We start from the raw sequence: 23,552 nt of genomic DNA, 5'->3' as shown, positions 1-23,552 counted from the left end.
TCTGCTTTTAAATGTCTTGTATTACTTTGAATCTTTTGCATCATCTGTTTATTTAATATAGCTGCCCTGAAAAAAGGGACATGGAACTGAACCTGAGAATTTAGGTTTTATGTGGACTGCACTGGTTCGTGAATTTGCCTGCAGATTTAGGGTATATCTACACTGCAAAGAAAAGCCCGTGGCACTTCTTCACACAATGCACAGTCAATCTATGGAACTTATTGCTAGGGGATGTTGTGGAGGCCAAAGGTATAACTGGATTCAAAAAAGAATTAGGTAAGTTTATGGAGGATGTCTTGTCAATGGCTTAGCCAAGATGGCCAGGGATGCAGTCTCATGTCCTGGGTGTCCCTAGAGCTCTGACTGCCAGAAGCTGGAACTGGATGACGGGATGGCTGACTCAATAAATTGCCCTGTTCTTTTTGTTCCTTCTGAAGCATCTGGCATTGGCCACTGTCAAAAGACAGGATACTGAGCTAGACAGACCATCAGTCTGACCCAGTATGGCTTTTCTTTATGTTCTGTTTAAAAGCTGATGTGAAGCACAGATCTATGACAGTGAGGGTATATAAACACCTGAGATCCCTCATAGGCACAAAAATGCCATTAATCAGGTACATCTGCCACTGAAAGGGATGGAATTTGTTGGAGAATTTTCCTGTGCAACAAACAGATTCAGGCAGCTTCTAAGGCCGGATCTACACTAGAGACTTTTGTTGACCAAAGTCAACTTTTTGCACCAAAATGGTGGTGGTGTACACACTGCATTCCCCCCCTTCCCAGACCCAACTCCCTTGATTTTGCAACAAAATAAAACACCTCAATGAGAGGCATAGAGCTTTTTGCACCAAATTTTTAGCGACAAAAAGGTGTCAATGTAGACACTTGGTTTTGTTGCGATAAATGGCCTCCAGGAAGTGTCCCAGAATGCCCATCTTGACTGCTCTGGCCATAAGTTTGAACTCCACTGCCCTGCAGCCATCCGCCCTTTCCCCTTTAAAGTCCCAGAAATTTTTGAAATTCCACTTCCTGCTTGGTTGGCATGGAGAGCTCACATCTCATCTTCCCAGCTGACCAGGGCGGCTCCATGCACCAAATGCTCTCCTGCTTGGAGCATACCAGCACTTCTGGATCTGATTGACATTTGGGGAGAGGAGGCTGTGAGTCCATGCTCTGCTCCAGCTGAAGAAACTATTATACCTACGATCAGATTTCTCATTTAATGGCAGAGAAGGGCTATGAACAGGACATGCTGCAGTACCATGCGAAAATCAAGGAGCTGTGGCAGGGGTACCAAAAGGCTAGTGAGTCAAATTATTGCTCTGGTGCAGAGCCAAAGAACTGCCACTTCTATAAGGAGCTGGAAGCCATCTTCGGCGGCAACCCCACCTCCACCACCAACAGACTCGTGAATACCTCTGTGGGGCCACGGGCAGCGGACACCGGACTCAACCCCGACAAAGTTATGGACGAGGAGGTCAAGTTGGAGGACAGTGCGGAGCAGGGGACCAGGTCATTTGCTGACATGGGGAGCCAGGACCCCTTAACTCCAGAGGGTTTGAGTCAGCCCCAGCTCTACAGTTCTGGCGCGCAGAATGCAGGAGAAGGGAACTCAGATAAGTGATATTTTGTGCTGATGCTGCTCAGTTACATGAGGTACAGCTGTCCTTTGCTTGGTTGCATGATACAGCTGATTGAAGGGATAGAAATGTACAAGAATAGCTGTATTTGCATGTGCTTCCCATTCCCCTGTTCAGCTAGGCAGTGCAGCAGAAAAGTGTGTTAATGCATACTGAGATTTCATGGGAATCCTCCAGAGAGATCTCTAGGAAACTTTCCTAGAGGTATTTGCCAATCTTCTGCCAGAGATTCCTCAGCACAGCTGCTTTGTTTCTTCCCCCATTGTAGAAAACTTTACCACGCCAATCAGCAATCACTTGTGCAGGAACCAAAGTGGCACACAAGTGAGTAGCATAGGGATCTGGTTTGAAGCCGCTCACGAGGAGGAGATGCACCCTAGCATCCCTGCTTACTCTCAGGAGTGAGATATCAGCTTCCATGGCCCTCACCTGTGGAAAATGGTGAAATTATGTCCCTGTCTACCTGCATCAATACCCCAAACAACCACCCAGAACCTTTTCCCAAGCTTGAATGCCCCCCCCCCCCCCCCCCCCCCCCCCGCCCCCCCCCCACGGGCACAACTCACCATGCCCTGGTTGATCGTTGAGCTGTGCCCTTTCCAGGCAACAATGAGAAAAGTGTATCTTACAGTAAGGCATCAATACTATTATTGCACTCACATTGATGCTTCCACTCATTGTTTATTGTTCTTCTACAGATGAGCCCTTGAAGGGACCTCTCCACATCTGCCGAGTGTTTGCGGTTGATAAGAAAATGACCACAGAGAAGCAAAAAGGTGATGTTCCAAGAACTCCTCCAATCCTCTGTGGTAGGAAAAAAAGAAAAAAGGGCATGGAGAGACAGTGTCTGAAAATCAGAAAATTGATAGGCAGAAAAGGGAAAACCAGGAGCGTGTGATAACAGGTTACGAGCACCTGATAAAAGCCAAGGAGGAGCAAACAGAGCTGCTAAAGTAATTCATAACACTGCAGACTGAATTCACGAGTGCTCGCCCCCCCCCCCTTGCAGCCCATACAGAAGTGCTTTCCACGCCCTCCCCAAATTCCACCCACACATTCCTACCAAACTGCTGGCCCATCTTGGTACCTCGTTCACTCCATCCCTTCAGACAGCTTCTAGAACAATAGCTGGACTTACACCCATCTGTCATAACTCACACTGCACCTCACTGCTTTCTCCCTTCCAGCCCTTCTTTTCGTGTGTGTTGAGAATAATTGTTGTTTAATAAAGACAACTTCTGTGAAGAATAAGCAATTTTTAGTTGTTTCTTGCACATGGTGGCTGCACCTCACATTGATACATAGTGCAAGCTGGATAGTAATCATAGTATGGCACTTTGCAGTTTACAAAGACACCTTATTGGTGCTCATTGTCAAAATAGTTCCTCAAGGCCTCCCTAATTCGAATGGCTCCCCGTTGTGCCTCTCTAATAGCCCTGGCATTGGTTGTTTATTTTCAGCCACAAGGCGATCTGCTTCTGTGCTGCACCCAGGGGGAAACTTTTCATCCTTAGCTAAACATCTGTTATAGAGCACACTACTAATATTTTCCTCATTTAGGTCTAACCTGCCATAAAGGCATCACCCACGAGCTTTTAATTTGCCAAATGCACATTCAATGGTCATTTGGCACTTGCTCAACGTGTTGTTGAAGCACTCCTTGTTGCTATCCAGGTTGCCTATATAAGGCTTCATGAAGCATGGCAGGAAGGGGTATACTGGGACCCCCAGCATCAGTATGGGCATTTCAACATCCCCCACTGGAATCTTTTGGCCTGGAAAGAAAATCCCTGCTTGCAGCTTTCTGCAGAGGCCAGTGTTCCTATCATGCACCTTCCCTGACCAACCCGTGTTGACATCAGTGAAATGCCCATAGTGATCCATAAGTGCCTGCAGTACCATAGAGAAGAACCCTTTCTAATGATGTACTCTGTCACAAGATAGTCTGGGGCCAAAATTGGGATGTGTGTGCCCTCTATCACCCCACGACAGTTAGGGAATCCCATAGCTGCAAAGCCATCCACTATTTCACACACATTTCTAAAACTCTCAGTCCTTCATAGCAGAATGCAATAAATGGCCCTGTACACTTGCAATAATGCACCTCAAGAATGGACTTGACTCCAAACTGATTAGTGACCGATCGGTAGCAGTCTGGAGTTGTCAGCTTCCACACAGTGATCACCACGCACTTCTCAACTGACAGGGCAGCTCTCATTCTGATGTTGTTGCGCCAAAGGGCAAGGGTGAGCTCCACACACAGTTCCATGAAGGTGGCTTTGCACATTTGAAAGTTCTGCAGCCACTGCTTGTCATCCCAGACCTGCATAATAATACAACCCCACCACTCAATACTTGTTTCATGCACCCAAAAGCAGTGGTGCACCATGTGCAGATGCTCTGTGAATGCAAACAGTAATCCAGCATTGTTTGCATGGCACGCAGCAGGATAGGCGCATTGGATCCAGGCCCAACTGGAAGCTCATGGTACACTGCATGACTAGCTGCGATGTGTTAAGAACACTGACAACCACAGTGGAGAGCAGTGCAGGATCCATCCTTTCACATAGAGATGGTGTACACTCAGGAGACGGGGGCCGTTGAAAAATGCCGCGATACACAGTCAGAAACCCGTGGAAACCACTGCTCATGGAATGTTGAGCCCACACCTATGATGCACTGCGATCCTCTCCACCTTCCCACAACTCCTAGTAGCACAAGTTGGCAAGTTGTGCAGTGGGATAGCTGCCCACACTGCACTGCTCTCAATGTCGATGTCAGAGCATCGTGGACACACTTTGGTGACACAATGAGGGCTGTGTGGACTGGCACATGCGATGTAATTACAGCACTTTTTGATCATCGCTGTAACTTGTGTCGACAAAACTTTCTAGTGTAGACAAGACCTAATACTATGCTGCTTCCTAGGCGTGCAAAGCAAGACTAGCGCTTGCCCGGCTGTCACATAGTCTAATTACGACTACATTAGAGTCATAAGTCCACATTAGAAAGGCTTGGCAGGTTTAGCTAGACTAGTATTCTTCAGTGTAATTTTCCATCATGCAGATACCCACAGGTAAAGTAAGATCACATAGGAGCCGGATGCAGTTTTATCCCCTCGCACCACTGAGTGGGGCAAAACTTGGAGATTAGCACAGCGCCGGCCCCAGGCTCAGTTTTCGATGCCTACAAAACAACTTGAGGATGGGCAGACAGCTGGTGTGCCATGACCAGGCTCTGCAGGCTGAGTGGTGCAGACTCCCCGTCCCCGGCCTGGCTGCTGCAGTTGCCTGCTGTCTCGTGGTTTAGAGTGACGCTACGCTCTTGGGCTCCCTGGCCTAGCACCATCTTTCTGGTGTGTGTGTGTGGATGGAGCCATCAGCCATTACCGCGCTAATAACCAAGCGCGCCCTGAGGCGCCAGCAGGGAGCTCTATGCCCTGCTGCGGCACCATCCCCCGGGTCGCCCCGCCCGGCCTGTGGCAGGCAGGGGATGGGACGGAAGGTCAGGGAACGTGCTGCCGGGTCACTGGTTACGTACAAGACACGCTCAGTCCCCCCCGCCCCTCCAGCAGCCGCAATGCCTGGGGCAAAACCACACAGCCAGCCCCTCCCCCCTCCAGCGCCGCGCGCAGCGGCGGGCGGACAGAGGGTCTCGCTCGCTCGTGCGCGCGCGCGCTTCTGTTGGAGGGGTGGGGGAGGCGAGGCTGTCACGTCACGTGACCTGTCCCGCGCACGCGCGCTGGGCATCCTGCTCCCGTGACCTTGCGGTGGGGGCGCAGGCGCCGAGTAGTTGCTAGCAGTCGGTGCTCGCGAGGCTCGCGTTCCATTATTGCCGGCGCTGTCGCTGTCGCTGAGGGACGATGCGGGCGCTGGTGCTGCTGCTCCTCCTGGCGGCGGGGCTGAGCCGGGCCGCGGCGGATCAGGGGGCCCTGCCGGCTAAGAAGCTGCGCATGGCCTACGCCACGGGGCCGCTGCTCAAGTTCCAGATCTGGTAAGTGCGGGGCCGGGGCCCGGCTCTTGCCTCCTGCTCGGGCTGCAGCCGGCAGCGTCCTCCCTTCCTCCCTCCCGCCCGCCCGGCCCCGGCAGAGCCGGTCCTGAGAGTCTCAGCCCCCTGCCCTCGCCGCTGGAACGTGCTGCCGGGAGTGTCGGGGTCCAGCTCGGTCCCCGCCCGGTCTCCGCCAGGGGCAGCGAGCGGCCTTGGAGGAGCCAGTTCCGCCGCGGGGCTCAGCGGTACGGACTGGGGACTGGGACCTTCAGCCGCTTCCTCACCGGCCCCGCGCTGTGCAGGGGCGAGGGTGCCTGCGCCGGCCCCGAGACCTGCTGGCAACGCAGGGGTGAGCGCGGGCGCCGATTGGGCCCTGTCCTGCCTCCCCCAGTGTTCCCAGGCTCCTGTGGGCCCCTGTCCCGGCGTTTAGCGCAGCTCCAGCGGGCTGATGTCCGGGGAAGCCCTGCTCACCGCGCCTGTAGGCTGCTGCAGACTGCCCGGGCAGTCGCTGTCAGTGGGGCAGGCATTGCCAAGCTCCTTGGGTGGCCAGCCTGCTTCTGAGAGGCTGGGCGCTTTGCCGGGCGGGTGCTGTCAGACTGTCATTCTACCTCTGCATCTGGCCAAGTGAGCGGAGTCTCACGAAATTAAATGTGTTAGTCTTTAAAGTGCCACAGAACTCTGCTCGTTTTTGCACAGCCCCAGACACTGTCTGCTGTGTTCAGAGGTTGGAGAGAGGGGGGTTTATGAGCTCAGCGTTTCTCTTTCTGCCCAGGCGGTCTACAGATGAAAGAGAATTGCTGACTTGTGTAACGTTTTAAGATGTGTTTCAGTGCAGTGCTTCATGTTGCTTCCTTCACATTCTCTTTCTAGTAATGAGACTCAAATAATAACTTGGTTTAGTTCATAATATGAATAAAGCTGAGATTGTCTACGTATGCAGTCTAGTTTAGTTTGGGACCCAGAATGACTTGCATTTGTTTAATCAGGGTTTAAATGATGGATTTGGGTAAATGATACCTAGAAGAAATCTGAAAACTACAGAGAAGTAATGAATACTCTAGACTTTAAAATCTTAGCAGTATCCCTTTGGAACATTAGATGTTTAATGATGAATTCTTCTGACAGCTGAATCAGTGTTGAATACATTTTTGTTTTCCTTTATGATCTCTGCTTCTTTAAAAGATATGGGTTCTTCCATGTTATATGAATCTCTGGTATATTTTAATGTGTTTTTCTTTAATAGTAAAGATTAACAGTCTGGTAATCCCTTTCTCAGCAATTGTTAATTTTAAAAAAATAAAAATGTTTTTGCTTTTCAAGACTATTTTTAAGCTGCTCTTGTGTACTGTGGTTGCATCAGCATAGCAACGCATCACAACTGGGACCCAGACACAGATCAACAAATAATTAAAAACAAAAAACCAAACAAACAGAAACCCTTTCCTGCCACCTTAATCTTAAAATAACATAGAAGCACTTTCAGATTTGTAAGGCTATTATTGGAACTTTATAAAATATTGAAGAGAGAAAATATCTGACTATAAACCTCAATAGTAACTGAACAATAGCTCGGAAATTACCCATGCACTTGAATTTGGGTAATATCTAACTTTTAGTTTAATAGAAGACACATTTCTCTAGAACAGGTTCATAGAGCACTGTAAGATTAAAACAATCACTACAAGGGCAGAATCCAGCTGAACTTCCTGTTTGTTTTACCTAGGGCATAACTGGATTCTGCAGGATCTGAGCTTTTTAATTTTTTTTTTTAAAAGTAATTTACTAGCCCTCAGGATTGTGGAGATAACCTTTCAAATAGAGTTCAGAGAACAGTGTTTAGACAGATGTGGTGTCGTCTTGAGTCTGTAGACAATTACCCTGGGATAAGTGCACTTACTGACTTAATTATTCTTATTGGGGAGTTGGCTCTAAAACTTAATGAATACCCTTCATATTAGTAACTGTCTAAATGCTGATCATTTTATCTGGCAGGGAGGTGGGAATTGGGAGTTGATGCAGGAGAGAAAATGCAGAGCAAAGAAAGGAGGGAGTAAACAAAAGTAAGGAATGGGGAGAAATGTGAGGATGGAGAAGGTAGAGAAAGGACATAATAAGTGGTGGTCCTGAAGGTGAGCATAGTTTTCATCTGAGTGATGTTGAGAACAGATTATTCAATAAATAAAAGTTTAGTTACTACATAAAGGACATATTCTACCTTTGGGCTTTATGAAAACCATCAACTGATGTTAAGAGCTCTGCTGTGAATTGATGGTAGTATATAGCATATATTTAATACTAACGTTTATAGACCATGATTTTAAAAAGGAATTTGACTATTTCTGAAAAATGAGATTTGTACCCTTGAAACTAACTTTTATCCTCTGGCTTTTTTGTATATAGTGGGGACACTTCATCAGTTAAATGTTGTGTTTGATGAGCAGCTGGGTTTTCTAGCCAAACTTCTTTTAAAAAGTCACATCACAAGACTTAATTTTAAAATGAAATTGTGATATCTAAGTACTTGTGAAAGTGCTAACGGCTGAAAAGGAAACTGTCTTGATAGGACGTAAGTGAAGTAGTAGTTTTGAAGTACTTGGTTTTAAACCAGATTTGAAATATCTAATTTTGGTGTAGTGAACAATATTGTGAAATACACATTTTATCAGTACACAAAATGGCTTCCCACAAGTCAGCAAAGGTCCAGTAACAGAAATAGTACTTCATGTATCATTTAAATACTAGATACATATATTAAATATGGTATTCCAGACTGATTTGTCCCATAGTACTTCAAACCCAAACAAAAGCTATTCTAGGGCTCATAAATAGAGCTATCCTACATCACAGCAAAAAATATCTAGGAAAGGCTATAGCTCACCTTCATGTGGTATTGATCATCTCTTATAGGAGAAGATAAAACCCATGACACCTAGCTAGATGTAGCAGAGTTAGTTATTTTGTCTGGTGTCTCTGGTATATTTTTCCTTAGGGGCTGCCAGTCTTTGTGAACAGCATTCTTAGCAGTAGACATCAGATGTCATTAGCATTCCCTAATGAGACAGCAAGCAATGCCATTTCAACAGGAAGAAAAAAATCCACATTGGAGCAAGAATGTGCACCCCAGTCTCTTAAAAATGAATTCTGAGTCATTTCACATTGCTATTTGTGGTGTTTTACAGAATACCAAACTTTAGTCAAAATAATATACTTATTCTTCATTTTCTTATTTACTGTTTCTCATATATATTTTTTAAATTGATGAGGAGTGCAATCAAATTTTGCCTGAAACAGTTTTTACATTGTGATGTAGGTGTGCATCTTCATAGTTTATTGCTTTTAGATTAAATTAGCATGTTTGACTTGTATTCATTATCTAAATTCTTATTTCCATAATATTTTTTAGTGGATAGCTGTTCTGACATCAGTCTAATTACTTTTAGAATGAAATATCTAAAATTACCTATCTTTGACCATCTGTGAAATAATGTGCTCAGTTGGGCTTACTGGAAATGCAACAGCGTATCACAGTTTTATAGGAAAGTTATTTTGTTTCAAAGTAAAAACTCAGAGTAAACTAATATGCATGCATATACAATTGTCCTATCATGACAGATTTGGTTTGTCAAACAAATAGTTTAATTGCCTTTTTAAATTATTTTCAAGAGTTACTTATACTGTAGTTTTATGAAGCAAAAACCATTAGATGTAGCGTATATATTTCTCAAGGCCCAAATTGCAGTTCAAAATATTTAAAACTATTGTTATTTCAATAATATGCATTGAATGCTCTTGCTAGCCAGTCAGTGGGACATCTCATACACACAAGTATAAATAGATGCTTTTTTCCTACTTGGGTCCTGTGACTTTTTTTAATTTTTTTTATTTTAACAGTTACTCCAACTGTGCTGTGACAGGTCAGAATGTCTGTCACAGATACCATTGAAGCTTCCCCAACTCCCACCTTGGTGCTAGAATTAGAAAAGATCTTCTTTAATATATTGCAGAATGTTGTAACATTTATTTATTCCAAATGGTATAAAATGGGAAGACTTAGTGTAAACATATAATACTGCATATTTTAAAAAGGAATTTCTGACTCCTCATGGATTGACTCCATGCTCCAGCAAGGGGCTTTCTTCGCACCCATGATGTCTCAGACGTAATGCTCTGGAGTGTTTCAGTGAACAAAAACTAACAAAAGACTCTGGGGTGTGTGTATGTGTGGGAAGGATGTTATAATTTGTGCTAAATAATCCCCTTACTGTTTGGTGGTGGGGCATTCATTGCATGTTACTGAAGTTGATCTAATTTTTGTATTTTCTTAGCAGTTCACTGCTAAAAATGTATTTTTTTTCCCCCAGAGCTCCCACTGTACTGTCTGTTATCTTCATTTTCACTGCTGTTTCTGAGCATAGATAATTCCGTTTTTCAAATGTTCAGCTGTTTATATAGGCTGGACTGCCCAAGAGAATAACAAAAACATGTCCTTTCTGTTGAATTCTTCGCATGCCTCTAAGATGTAAAATAGAAGCTAAGGATAAGGTATGGCAATTCAACATATAAATTAATGGCAAAGTACTACTGATTTATTGTTTTAGTATTTTGTCTCAAAGTGCTGGACATACCACATATGGTCATGCTGCTACAAATTCTGTCCTCCCATCGTTGTTGGAAACATTCTCTTCATTACACCATAATGCGCTTCAGCCAGTTTTCAAATTGCTTTCCAGTGTGGCACTTTTGAATGTGTATCACACAGCTTTAAAGGTATTTAACCAGTCTCTGATTCACAGACTTCTTGTGTGTAGGAAGCTTACATGATATGTTGGAGGCTGGAAGGAAATCAGAATTCAGTGATGCTGTTGTAAAAATGTAGAGTTGTTAATAATCCCTGAAATCTCTTAATATTTAACTCTTTTGGCCTGTCTTGAGAATAATATCCCAGTACGTTGAAAATAGGTATGCCATGTAAAATCAGTGGCTGAGTTTGAAAAATAATCAATTTGGTTTAATCACAAACCACTTTATTTTCTCTTGGTAAAGTGGATGTTCGTTTGTTTCTAACGCAATAAATTCATAAATTATTTGGGAGTGTATTACCAGAGTCTGCTGTGTAGTGAATTTACCAACAATGTTTGAAATTTAACAACAATGATTGTAGACCACTTCTTACTAAAAAAAAGACTTTCTTGAGACTTTCCAAATACTATCAGTCAAAAAAAGTTGCTCTTTATACCTCAGCAAAGGATACTCTCTTCTTTATGCTGGTAGTATATACCTCATGATTGTTTTCTACTTTCAGACTTCAGCCAAAAATCTTGAATGAAAATTTCAATAAAAAGCTGTCTAGCTATTTATTATTACATCTGTAACAATCTTTGTCTTCCTTAACCACCTTTTTACCATTTTCCTACTTACATTGACTAATGAGGGCAGGACAAAGTATCAACTTAGCATTTTTGCTGTAGCCTCAGCTGAATGATAGTTACCTTGATTGGTATGACTGTCTGAAGAAGGTGATCCAGTATAAGGCTTCTAGGTGAACTTTTAAAAACACTCATTTCTGAGTTCACTTATAAGGTGTAAATGCCTTTTTTGCTGAGGCACGCACAATCTAATAAGTGTGTTGTTTGTTATAGTATTTCACTCTAAATTATTACGGGGACTTGTGGAGGGTTTGTATAAATATATTAACAAAAAAAGAGAGACGTCAAATTTGTCCCAAAATCTGTCAGTATAAACACTTGTCCAAAAGTTACACTGTTAATTATAAATTGCTCTTTTTCCCTCTTAGTGTTTCCTGAGGCTACAGGCGGGTGTTTGAGGAATACATGCGGGTTATTAGCCAGCGGTACCCAGACATCCGCATTGAAGGGGAAAACTACCTTCCACAACCTATATATAGGTAAGTATATTACTAGTCTGCTTATAAACTAACAGAATGAACCTAAAATGGCTGTTTGTACAATTTGTATATAGTCTCTCTCTTTAGTTTAATACCCCCCCAAAAAAAGAAGTCTCTTGTAAAATCCTTCGGTTTCCATGGAAAGTGTTTCCCCTCTCATCTCTAAATCTGATTTAAAGAAAAGAAACTGATATATATTTTCCCTTGGCAGATGAGCCTTATACAAATATTTGACAAAACCAAAAAGTTATATCTGTGTCTACCATGATATTTGAGGACAGATTAAATTAATTGTAGCCAAAAATGCAGCTTTGCATAATGGTGATGTCTCTGGACATGAGTTCACATCATGTATCACTTTTATAGCTCATCTGTTTGTACATATTTACATAACATTGTATAATATACATATAAAGCTACACTGGGAAAGGAGAAGTTGATTTTAAAATGAGGTTTTTTTGTGACTTCATCATAAACAGGAGAATTTCCTTAAACATAATTTAAAACCTGGAGTTGAGGGGTGAGGAAACAAATGAAAAGGGAATAATTTTTATTTTTGTATTCAGTTGTTTACAGGCTAGAAAATGAATGTTGACATAAAGGTATTGAAGAGGTTACTGAACCACTTACATGTCTAATTTCCTCTTGCAGAAAGGTTGCTAGCTGTAATGATGCAAAATAAACATTGCAGAAGACTTTAAAAACTTAAGTGACTTTACACACAGAATTTTAAAGTTATGTTCTCTGGATGTGCGTTTAACCCCCTCATGGTGAATTATAGGGATTTATGTACTCATTGAGAGAACACAGTTCAAATGGAAGTATTTGAGCATGGGTCATTGAAGACATTCTTCTGAAATATGGAACAGCTATTGTAAAAGACCAAATACATTTGCCAATATATGATGTTATGCAAAACGTCAAATACAAATATCAGTTTGTATTTATCCTTGTACTTTATTAAATATAATACATATTTAAAATGCCACCTGGAGTGTGTGCTATGTCTGTATGTTTTAAGTGCAAAACATCTTAATTTTGCAATTCTGGATGATATTAAAAGCCATATATTTTACAAGTGGGTGTGGCATTACTTTCTATAAAATTTCTGGTTATACACTATGACAGTAATTCTAATTGGGGTGATTTTAGATATAAAGTGGTGAAGTATTAACTAAAAATCTCTTTAGTGACTATTATGTCTTTTCTTTTGATAGACACATAGCATCCTTCCTGTCGGTCTTCAAACTAGTATTAATTGGCTTAATAATTGTCGGCAAGGATCCCTTCGCTTTTTTTGGCATGCAAGCTCCAAGTATCTGGCAATGGGGCCAAGAAAATAAGGTACACAATTTACTTTTCTTTAAAAGTAACTTTTTATTGGTAGGGGCTGACTTTAATGTGACTTTATAGTATTTGTAAGGAAGTGCTTGGAAACTGATGCCATATCTATATTCAACTTATTTGAACATTGCAGATGTTTTTCTAAGATACTTTCTAATAAAAATTTTAGATATTTGTTTCTAAATTTACTTGACAAATTGAAGGATAGTCTAATTTCTCTTAATAGTAGTGCTTGGTTTTGTTGTCATAGATCTAGATTTGATTGCTGGGCTTTTGCTTCCCAGACTGATAATATGATAGAGCAATGCCTAAAGATAAAGAAGGGAGTCTTCACCAGTCAGTAAGGAGTAATTTTTATGTAGTCACTCAGAGTAGAATCACAGTTTAAAAATGTCTGCATTTGAACTTCACCATATTCTTTCTTATATTGTAGAAGATGCCCCGAATACGTTAAGGGAAACTCTCTCATTACTGATGAGATGAATATCCCTCTAAATCAATTCTAAAATGACAATGTTATTTTCATAATACTTCTTTCTTAAACTCTGGCTGTTCGTGGAAGTGATTGATTGATTGACTCCAGCTCTTTAGAGTCCCTCCAATAAAAGATGTTTTACTTCAAGGCTGTTGTAATTTGACATATCGTTAAATATTCAGTTTATTATGGGTGCAGCAAAACTAAAACTGAACTATCTATGAAGTAGGTATGAAATAAGTCAGTTTAATTATGTGGAAATACTAGAGTACTTGGTTGACAAAACAAGCAATTCAGTAGTGGATTCAGCTGCCCTGCATGATAGCCTGACGTTGGTAATGTCTTCACCAAGAAGTTACTTGGTGTTTCAGTGCTCTGAATATTTCTTATGTACTAAATCCAGTGGTTCCTTCCTGGTTACCAGTCTGAACATATTAATGTTCAATACTTAAATGAAAAGTTAAAACTATAAATAAATGTACTAGCTATGAAATCTCCTAATGCTATGTTGCTGAAGATTGCATCATTTGATCCTTGGTGTATAATGCCAAAAGAGAGTTTAAAAGAATGGTGTGGAAAGATCAATGCATGTTGGGGTTGCCGCCCCCTTCCCCCCCCCCCCCCCCCCAAAAAAAAAAAAAAAAGTACAATCACTAACTTATATCACTACTGTTTTACCTATTAAAGATATATATTTAGGCATGGAATATTTGTTTCTGGTTACTCGGATTATCGTAGAGACCACTTCTGTAAATCCTTTCCCTGGTTTTTCAAGTAAACACTGTTAAAATTGTACATCTCCTACCTTCTGGCTCTGCAGAATGGTATTGTTGACATGTGAATGGTTTTCTTGAAATGGTTACATCTTACTTTATAGTACACTTGAAAATGAAACTTTAAGAATCAATTGGTTCAATGTTACTTCAATATTGAGCTTCCAGAGTAGCTAGAAAATGTTTTACTAACTATTATTTGGATTAGGAAGCAAGGAAAACAATAAACTATATGACTGTAATCTTGTTTGAGCAAGTGCAAATGAAGAATTGAAAAGGTACCTGTTCACATTTTTTTTTAGTTTGAAAAGATGTAGTATGGTTCATAAGACCTCAGTGTCTCTGAAATTCACATTGATTCTTAATTGTTTCTAGGTCTATGCTTGTATGATGGTTTTCTTCCTGAGCAATATGATAGAAAACCAGTGTATGTCAACAGGTGCATTTGAAATAACTTTGAATGGTGAGTTCTGAGTGTTTGTTATTTGAAGGAATTGCTTTGTGTACACTATGCAATGTGCTATATAAGACAGGAATTCTCAGAGGCCTCCCCTATCTCTCCTAAGTGAAGTAAAGAGGGAGTAAATCAGATAATGCAGTTTATCTGTGTAATTTGTGGAGCTTAAATATTTAACATATTGGATAACTACTGTCTGTAGGTTGTATAAGGTGGTTCTTTCTTACCTTTCATCTTGAAGCTTACGTAGGGGAAACTCCCTTACTACTCAGAAATGAACTGAATGTTGCTTATAACTACATGCAAAGAACAAAAGTACTAGATTTCTAACACATACGTGTAGACTTAAACTTCACATTTAAAAACACAATAGTAAAAACTTAAGCTTTCCTTTAGCGGTGCCCTCATTTTTCTGAAATCCTCTTTGATAGTGGTGAGTGCTCTTCCTTGCGCAAGAACTGTACAGTGAGACAAAGGTGATACTGTTCAGCCAGGAAAGAAATGGGGAGGGAGTTTTCTGCTTTCTCTTCTGTGGATTCATGTCCCTTCTCTTTGCTAATAAGTCTCAGACCTGAGGTCCTACTGGAGCTATTTCTGCTTCTGGATTCTCAGCAACTACTACTGGATTAGTAGTGCCCATTTTCATCTGCAGTAGTCCTGTAGTTTGTCTAATTTCGACATCCAAACAATTCTCTCCCTTTCTATTGCATTAATCCAACTAAGAGGTGACATTCTAATGCTACCGTTGCAGACCCATCACATGGTTAATGCAGTGCACAATTCAGTGGCTTGTTTCTTTTTGGGTCTGGCCACTGTAATAAGCACGGAACTCCAAGGCATGGTATACATTAAAGCTTTAGGTCAATATGGATCCAGTCGTGTCAGTGTACATACTGTAGCCTTGCTCCTACCGATGTAAACGTTCTCCTACCCTGGCATCATAACTCCATCTCTGCAAGAGACATAGAGCTTATGTCGGTGTAGTTAGGGCAATGCAGTGTCTGTGTAGACACAGTGGTTTACTTACAGCAGCTGTTGGCTGTCATTCTTGTCACTTTCACAGCTTCAGGTTAGAGCCATGAAATTGACAAGAAAACTGGGTGGATGGGAACTCCAGTTAGTGCCCAGCTGCCCCCCTGGGGCTCCCTGCTTCAGGCTGGGCCGGCCCCCCCAGCCAGCCGGGCATCTCACTCTTGGCTGGGCTGCCCTCTCTCCGCCCTTCCAGGCATCCTGCACTAGGCTGCTGCCTAGGGGCTGCCCCGAGGCTCCCAGCTCAAAGCCAGGCTGCGCCTGCCCGGCTCCCTGCACTTGGAACCCAGGTGCTGCCCCGAAGCCCTCGGTTCCCCACTGGGTGGCTGCTGTGCTCCCGATGGGGAGCAGGGGCTAAAGGGGCTAAGAGCCCGGGGTGGGGGACAGTCAGGCTCCTGGTGAGCAGTGGGGAGCAGCGTGCAGAGCTGAGAACCTGGGCTATCAGCCTCCCATACTGCCCCTCTTATATTGGTGGAAGTGTTCCTGGTGAGGACACGCACCACCAACAGAAGAAGGGCATGAACCACCACAGTAATTATTGCAGTGGCTGTAAGTCAACCTAACATAAATGGATTTAAATTTTAAGTGTAGACAGCCCCAAGTCTATGTGTTATTTTTATACCGCTTCGTAACTGCATCAGAATGCAGTTCAAAGTGATGGTTTAAGTTTTGAATGCACTATAACCTTTCTACTTGACTTCTTGTATGTAGTGATGCATCATAGTGGCTAAAATTGACTACTGTTGCTGTCTGTTCTTGAATCGGAACTGGTGGAAGAGCCTCCATGGGAAAAGATCTTCATCTTTGTTCTGTCAGGCTTTTGACTTATTATCAGATGTGGGAGTGATCTTTAATGGTGTCATATATAGTAGATAGATTGTATTTTTAACTGTAAGGTGGCCAGGTGCTAATATGATGAGTGCCATAGAAACAGTTGAGTGATTAAATGAATAAAAACTCACCAATATCAGAGCTGAAGATTGTGTGTCCTAAAACAGCTGTATTCAGGAAATGTACCAAGTGTAACAGGATAAACTGCATTCCAAGCCTGGTTTTGGCAAGTATGCTTTTTCATTCAGTTTTAAACAGATTACAGGTGTACAGAAGCTGATCAGACCCACAAGATTTAAGCCTTGCCTCTGGTTGAAAGACCCAAAAATCTAAACTGCACCCATGTCCTTGGGAGTGGGGAGGAGGAGAATCTATTAGCAGCTGAGGGCAGCAGGGGTGTGGATATTTTGGGACTCTAAATCCTTATGGTATCTTTTTAAGGAAGAAGCCTAAGGCTTCCCCTTAATCATTTGGGATGCAGAGTGCTCTAGTTCATTTTAATACATCCAAAGATTTGCAGCAATTCGTGTTCCAGATAACTTCCTGAACGTAAGGCCAAACTTCCTGGCTCTAATTAGATGACTACAGGTATTCCTGCTACTCTTAATTGATTGTGTTTGTGTGCTTCATTCCTTTTTGTGTTAGATGTTCCAGTGTGGTCTAAGCTGGAGTCTGGTCACCTTCCTTCCATGCAGCAGCTTGTCCAAATTCTCGATAATGAAATGAAACTCAATGTGCACATGGAGTCAATGCACCATCATCGATCATAGCCCCATCTAGCAGCACTGAAAACTTCTTGTAAGTTTGTGTGTGTGTCTGTGTGTAGGGGGTGATGGTGTTGGGTTTTTTTGCCACGATCACTAGCTACCTGATTAATTAGCAGTGCGGAGGATTGCATGATGAATGGGCTGTTCAAGGCACAGATCTTATAGAGCAGAATAGTGAGGCCACTGTTCAGGAGTTTCTGATCCAAAAACTATTCAGGTGAGTTTTAACTTAGCCTTTTAATGTTTTAAACATTTACATAACACTTCATGATTCAAGCTGAAAATTTACCTTATGACATTAATAGGGCAATTCCCTTATTTTTGTAACATGAACAGATTTTTCTGTGCTTGAAACAAAAAACCCTTAGTTGATTCCCCTGTGCAAAAAAAGTCTATAAAACGAAGAATTAGTAAATCATATTATACAGACTTAGGAAAACCTTTTTCCCTTTAAATGGACAGTGATTTTCACAGCAGTCTATTACTAAGAGAGTACCTAGCACTCATTCTGTTTGTTGGTTGACCCAGGCCAACTCCATCTTTTCTTGCCACTGCACTGAGTGACCCCTGCTCTCAAGGGCCCTTTGTAATAAGTAAAGGTTTAAGGAGACCAAGGCAATGTGCCATGTAGGCTCTCCAAAGAGTTTGCCACTCAATCCCACTCTGCACCATTTTGTGTGGAGAAACCTAATAGGGGCCTGAATGAGTGGACTTGTTCATCAGTTAACCTATAAGAGATTTCAAATAGAACAGTAGAAACTAATTCAGAATATATAACTAAAACTGCAAAAACTGTGAAACATGACATGCACAACAGGAAGGAGGACTTTACTTCCAAATAGGATTACTTGTACTGGCAGGTCACACTTCATCTTCAATTTTTTTTTTTTTTTTTTTAAAAAGAGGCCACAGATGCCAATAGAAGACATCTCCTTCAAAACCTGTCTTCCCGGCTGTCTATCCTCCATTTATTCTGGGTGCTGGTGTCTTGATTTCACTTCTCCCTGCCTCCCTCCACCCCACCTAGAAAAGTCTCCTTTCTTGCTATTCTCATTGTGCTTCATCCTGTATTTGAGGGAGTGACTAGTAGTGCTTTGTTTCCACTAATAAGCAGACCTATCTTAATTTGCTAATCTCTATCAGGTGATCTTGTACCCAATTCTGACACCTATGTGCTTTAAGCTTCTTTTGACTCCCTTAGCTCTCTTACCCCCAACAAGTGGCGGTAGCTATGTTGGCAGGAGAAGCTCTCCCACCGACAATGCAGTCCACACCAGCACTTAGGTCAGTGTAACTTACGTTGCTCAGGAAGGTGGCTTATTCACATACCTGAGTGACATAAGTTATACTGACATGAGTGATAGCATAGACATACAGCCTAAGTTAGTTTCCCAGACCTGAAGAAGAGCTCTGTGTAGCTTGAACACTTGTCTCTTTCACCAACAGAAGTTGGTCTAATAAAAGATATTACCTCACTCACTTTGTTTCTCAAACAGCCTACACACAATTGTTTTACCTAATGCTTAGCATTTCCCTCAAAGTTTAAGCAGGCCCCAGTCATCTCAGGCACCCCATTTTCTGGGAAATCAGGTCAGTCTCCTCTATAGACACTTCATCTTCGCCCTCTCACAGTTTCAGGGATGAGATTTTTGACCCCTTCCAAGTTTTCTGTTTCATTTTCCCCACTTGAATATCCCCCCAGGGGTTACCAGCCAGCCTATTGATCAGACCGTGGTGGAGATAAAAGTTCAAAGGAATTGACACGTGTATTCTTTATCTGAAGATATTGACTTGGGTTCTGCAAAACCACCTGACTTTAATTCCGACTTATCCTTTGGCAAGCAACACAATAATCATAATCTTAAAACCAGATACCTTCCACATTGTTCAGAGGCCCATCTTAATCCCCTTATAATGTTTTGTGTATTGGATATGTGCTGCAGAATCCTGGAAAATGTTTACTCTCTTATTGCTGGTAATGTAGATCATAAACTTTAGTTATGGAATAGGATAGATTTTTTTTCTTTGAGTGGATTTAACATAACGGGATACTAAATCTGTTAATACAGTAAAAGCTGCCAAGAGCAGCCACTCATCGGAGTTAGCAAAAGTGGTTGCTTGCAAGAGGTGCTCTCTCTTCAAAGGCTTGCACACCAGAGAGTGGTTTGGTGTTTCATTGCTTCTGCAAGTAGTCTGTTGAGACAGGTGGCCTCTAATGGCTTGTCTACAGTACAGCATTCAGTCCACTTAAGTTATGTTGACCTATAGCCACCGCAGTAATTAAATCGGCTGTTGGTATCCATACTACCCTCCTGCCAGTGGTGTGTGTCCTCACCAGGAGCACTTACACTGACTGAAGTGGGGCATTGTGGGGCATTGACAGCCATGCAGGACTCACAGTTGGAGCCCACCACTCCCACGATGACAGCCCCATCTAAGAGCCAAGTTCAGGGCTCAATTTCACAGCAGGGAGCCTACCAGCAGTGAAAATGACATTCTTGTCAGTCACAGCTGCTATTATTTCACACTTCCTCTCTGGCTCCTGCTGTCAGTCTGTGAGGGGCTCATAGCTGGGGCTCACAGCTGGAGCTCCCCGGCTGACAGCCAGAGCCCAAGACCAAATGTGAAATAATAGCAGCCCTGAAACTGACAAGTATGTCAGTTTCACTGCTGGTAGTCTCCCTGTTGTGAAATTGATTCCCACAGGGCTGACAGCTCAAGCTATCAGTCCCAGGGCAGGGGGGTACACCCATTGTGAGCCCCACTGCTGGGACTGAGAGCCGGGATCTCTACTGCTGCCTCCAGGTAAGGTATGGGGATGGGATGGGGAGGAGAGCCCAAGCCTGACTGACTCTTGGTGAGGGATTATTGGGGGGCAGCAGGCTCTCCTACCCTTGATCATTCCCTCACTGGGAGGCGGCAGCAGGGCTCCGGGCTGTGAGCCAACAGGCTATTTAACAAACACAGTGTCTACAGGAGACACTGTCTCGCCCTGTCTACATCGACCTAAGCACTACACCTCATGCAGAGGTGGAGTTATTAGGTCGATATAGCGGGCAATTTATATCTGCAGGTGCGCTAGTCTGGTGTAGACATTTACATGCTTACATTGACCTAACTCTGTAGTGTAGACCAGGCTCGAGGCAGGTTTTACTGTGCCATACTGTTTCGGACTGTCCACTTTTTCTTCTCGTTCTTTAATTAGACTTTAGCTAAATGTCCCAATTGATGGTCGATCTTAACTATCTTATGGAGCGGATTCTGCATTAGATTCCTCTGAAGGCTTTCCTGATTTTCAACCTTAATTTTCCTTTCCTCAGCTTAATCCCGACATTCCTAGTTATATCCCCTGTACCTTCCTATGTAGTTCCTTTCCCTTTTTAGTGTTTGTCCATAAACATGATAAGTGTAATGTCCCCCTCACACCATTAGTTGTCACTTATCTGAATTATACATGTATTTCTAATATTTGGTTGTTTAGGCTTTGAAGTCATATAGTGGGGCGGCCAAACTTACTGACCTACTCCTACCCTCCTCCCCCACCCCAAACTTCCCTCCCTGCTGGCCAGAAACCTCTAACCCCACTACCCTGCCACAGGGCAGAAGCTCTGAGCTCCCCACCCAAGTCTGGTAAGTGGAGAATGGGGAGGGAGTCATAGGGGACTCTGTGAGCTGCACTTTAACTGTAAAAGAGCCACATGCAGTTCATGAGCCACAGTTTAGCCACCCCTGTCATACAGATTTTCTCCATAGTTAGGAGTGAAGATATTGAGACTTGCAGCAGTGTATACAAATGCATCATAGAACAAACTTGCCATTGCTTTTATTGTTTTGACCTAATTGCCACTGTTCCAATGTTTTTGTCTCACTGTATTTTCAGCCATTAAGTGACACTTTCCCAAAGGCAGCGTGGCTGAAACCTATGAAGGCCTGTACTGAAGACAGCAAGCTGTTAGTGCAGACTGGATGCTCTCTTTTCAGTCATGTTGTACCTCCTGAAAAACCTTAATGCAAGACATCTTTCAGTGCTGGCATGTTTCCAGATACTGCACGTTCATGGAGTGCAATAATACTGTATAGTTTTTTAAGAGTTAAATCAACCAGTTCATAGCTAAACAATGCAGGCATTACTAACTGTAATTTTTGTTTTATATTCATGTTTCACACAATAGAAGATTGAGTTGATATCTTTTCTTGGAAAAAGTTTGTCTAATCTGTTGTAATTTTATATGAATTTATGTTCTTTTTGTAGTTTAAAATGGAATTATAGGAATCCTGATATATTCCTAAACTGTTTTAAATAGACAACTGTCTGTCAAACATCTCTAATTTGGTTATGTCAGGTTTGTATATTTTTCAAAATATATTGAGTGAACAGTGCATTATGCTAAATTATATGAACAAAGCTATATGCAGAGTAATTACCACTTTTGTGATTTCAGAAAAAAGTAAAAGACCAACTGCTTTTCAAATTGCATTGGCCAGCTCAAAGTTTTGCCTTGATCAGTCTATAGAATTATAAAGCTGGGCCTTTATATTGTCCTAAATGTAAACTAAGGAAATTAATTTAAATTAAAGAGTTTTCATTTACTGTGTGAAGTATTGGAGTACTTTTTATTATTTGTGTAACTATGACCATGCAGAATAGTTGTACTGGATTCTTCTGGTTACAACTGAAAACAAATCTAGAAAAAGCTACTAGAAGTCAACACAAGACTTAATTGTTACTATCCCATCTCAGTGAATTCTCAAAGAGGCAGGACTATTACCCAAATACATTAACTTAACCTTGGGACGTTTGTACAGTATTATGATTTTTTAAAATTGCTGACTGCTCTGTGTTTCTTGACATTTTGTACATATGAGGCGTGTAGGGAAGAGGGGAGAGAACGCAGTGTCACGGTTGATAGAGTTGTTGGGCATATTGCAGGATCTGAATTGCAGGAAACTGCAGTTTAACAAAAAAAAGACATGAAGTTGTCCTGATATCATACAGAAACAAGCAGCACAAAGGACTATACACCCAGTTAAGAGTTCTGAGAGTGCTGGCAAAGTGAATTCAGACTAGATAAGGATGGGGATGGTCCCAGTTAGATGTAAGTGGATGATAAGCCAATTCCAGGTTCTCTGAGTGCTGTGCTGAGGCAAAAGGTAGCCTTAGAGCTCTTGTGAGGTGACTGCTTCTGCCTGTAGTGCGTCCTTTGTTTTCTGTTTGCTCCTATCAAGAGCCACTCCCTCCCTTAGCTGACAGTCTGTGACCACTGGATACCAGTACTTGCATTAGTCTCAGAATCCTGACTGAGGTTGGGATAGTGGCATATGCACTAGAGTTCATGGCCATAAAGCCAGAGCAAGCAGTACGCAGAAGACCAAGAAAGCTGTTAACAGGTTGTGACCATGGCCTCTCGAGGAGTGATGCTGAGATAACGTAATTAGGGCAAAACTGCAAAGAGTTGGACAGGCAATTCCCAAAATAATTGGTGGTTGTTTCTAAAAATTAGTTCTTCTTCGAGTGCTTGCTCATGTCCATTCCACTATAGGTGTTTGCACGCCTCCGTGCACAGTTACCCAGAACTTCTTTCCCCTTGGCAGATCCTGTAGGGCTGGCTCCCCCTGGAGCCCTGTGCACATGCCGCCCTATGCCCCCTCAGTTCCTTCTTTCTTCCCGTGATGGTTGCTGGAACTAGCCTTGTTCTCAGCAAGTACTATTCCCCTTGTTTGGACTTGTTTGTTACTCTAAGTTAGTTTTAGTTAGTTAAGTAGTAGTTCAGTGTTAAGAGTAATTAGAGATAAGGCAAGTCCCTGCAGGGACTTTTAGTGGCAGGGCTATGCCCCAGTTGCCGGGATTCAAGTGGTGTGCCTCCTGCGGGAAGGCCTTCCTGCTCAGCGACCCCCACGACTGCTGCCTTAAGTGCTTGGGGAAGCACACAGAGAAGAGAAGTTTAATATCTGCTGGGCTTTTAAACTGAGGACTCAGAAGGACCGAAAAATCCAATTGAAAGCCCTGTTGATGGAGGCAGCGCTTTGCCTGGAGTCCGAGCCGGCCCGCTCCACCTTGGACCGAGTGTGACCTCGGTACAGAGCGCAGCACCGGCCTCGAGTTGGCACCTCACAACATCGCCAGCACCTAAGAGGAAGAAGCAGCGTGGGGAGCGCGGACACTCCCCTGCACCGTCGGTATGGGCAGGGTTGAGTACGGAGATGCACCGGATGCCTGTCGAGTCTTCTCTGGTGCCTGCATCTCCGGTCAGGGAGCCTCCCCTGACTCCTGGGAGTGGAAGAGTGCCCCTGCCGATGCCATCAACACCAGAGGCTTTTCAGGTGGCAAGAGTCTGGTTGGCCTT

General features: G+C 42.8%; 1 protein-coding gene across 1 annotated transcript; it reads left to right on the top strand.

Moving 5' to 3' along the window:
* Positions 1–5,368: 5,368 nt before the first annotated feature.
* On the top strand, positions 5,369–21,803 carry SELENOT (selenoprotein T). The gene is made up of 6 exons (XM_067552298.1): positions 5,369–5,633; positions 11,422–11,532; positions 12,750–12,876; positions 14,500–14,587; positions 17,087–17,239; positions 21,089–21,803. The coding sequence occupies exons 1-5, from the start codon at positions 5,503–5,505 to the stop codon at positions 17,209–17,211; spliced, it is 582 nt and encodes a 193-aa protein (XP_067408399.1). The 5' UTR covers positions 5,369–5,502; the 3' UTR covers positions 17,212–17,239; positions 21,089–21,803.
* Positions 21,804–23,552: the final 1,749 nt, after the last annotated feature.

This window comes from Emydura macquarii, unplaced genomic scaffold (genome assembly GCF_026122565.2).
Source record: "Emydura macquarii macquarii isolate MOO-44397 ecotype Brisbane River unplaced genomic scaffold, CSIRO-AGI_Emac_v2 contig_18, whole genome shotgun sequence".
NCBI classification, from domain to species: domain Eukaryota; kingdom Metazoa; phylum Chordata; order Testudines; family Chelidae; genus Emydura; species Emydura macquarii.
Note: the sequence above shows the minus strand (reverse complement) of the source record. Positions and strands in the feature narration are given on the sequence as shown.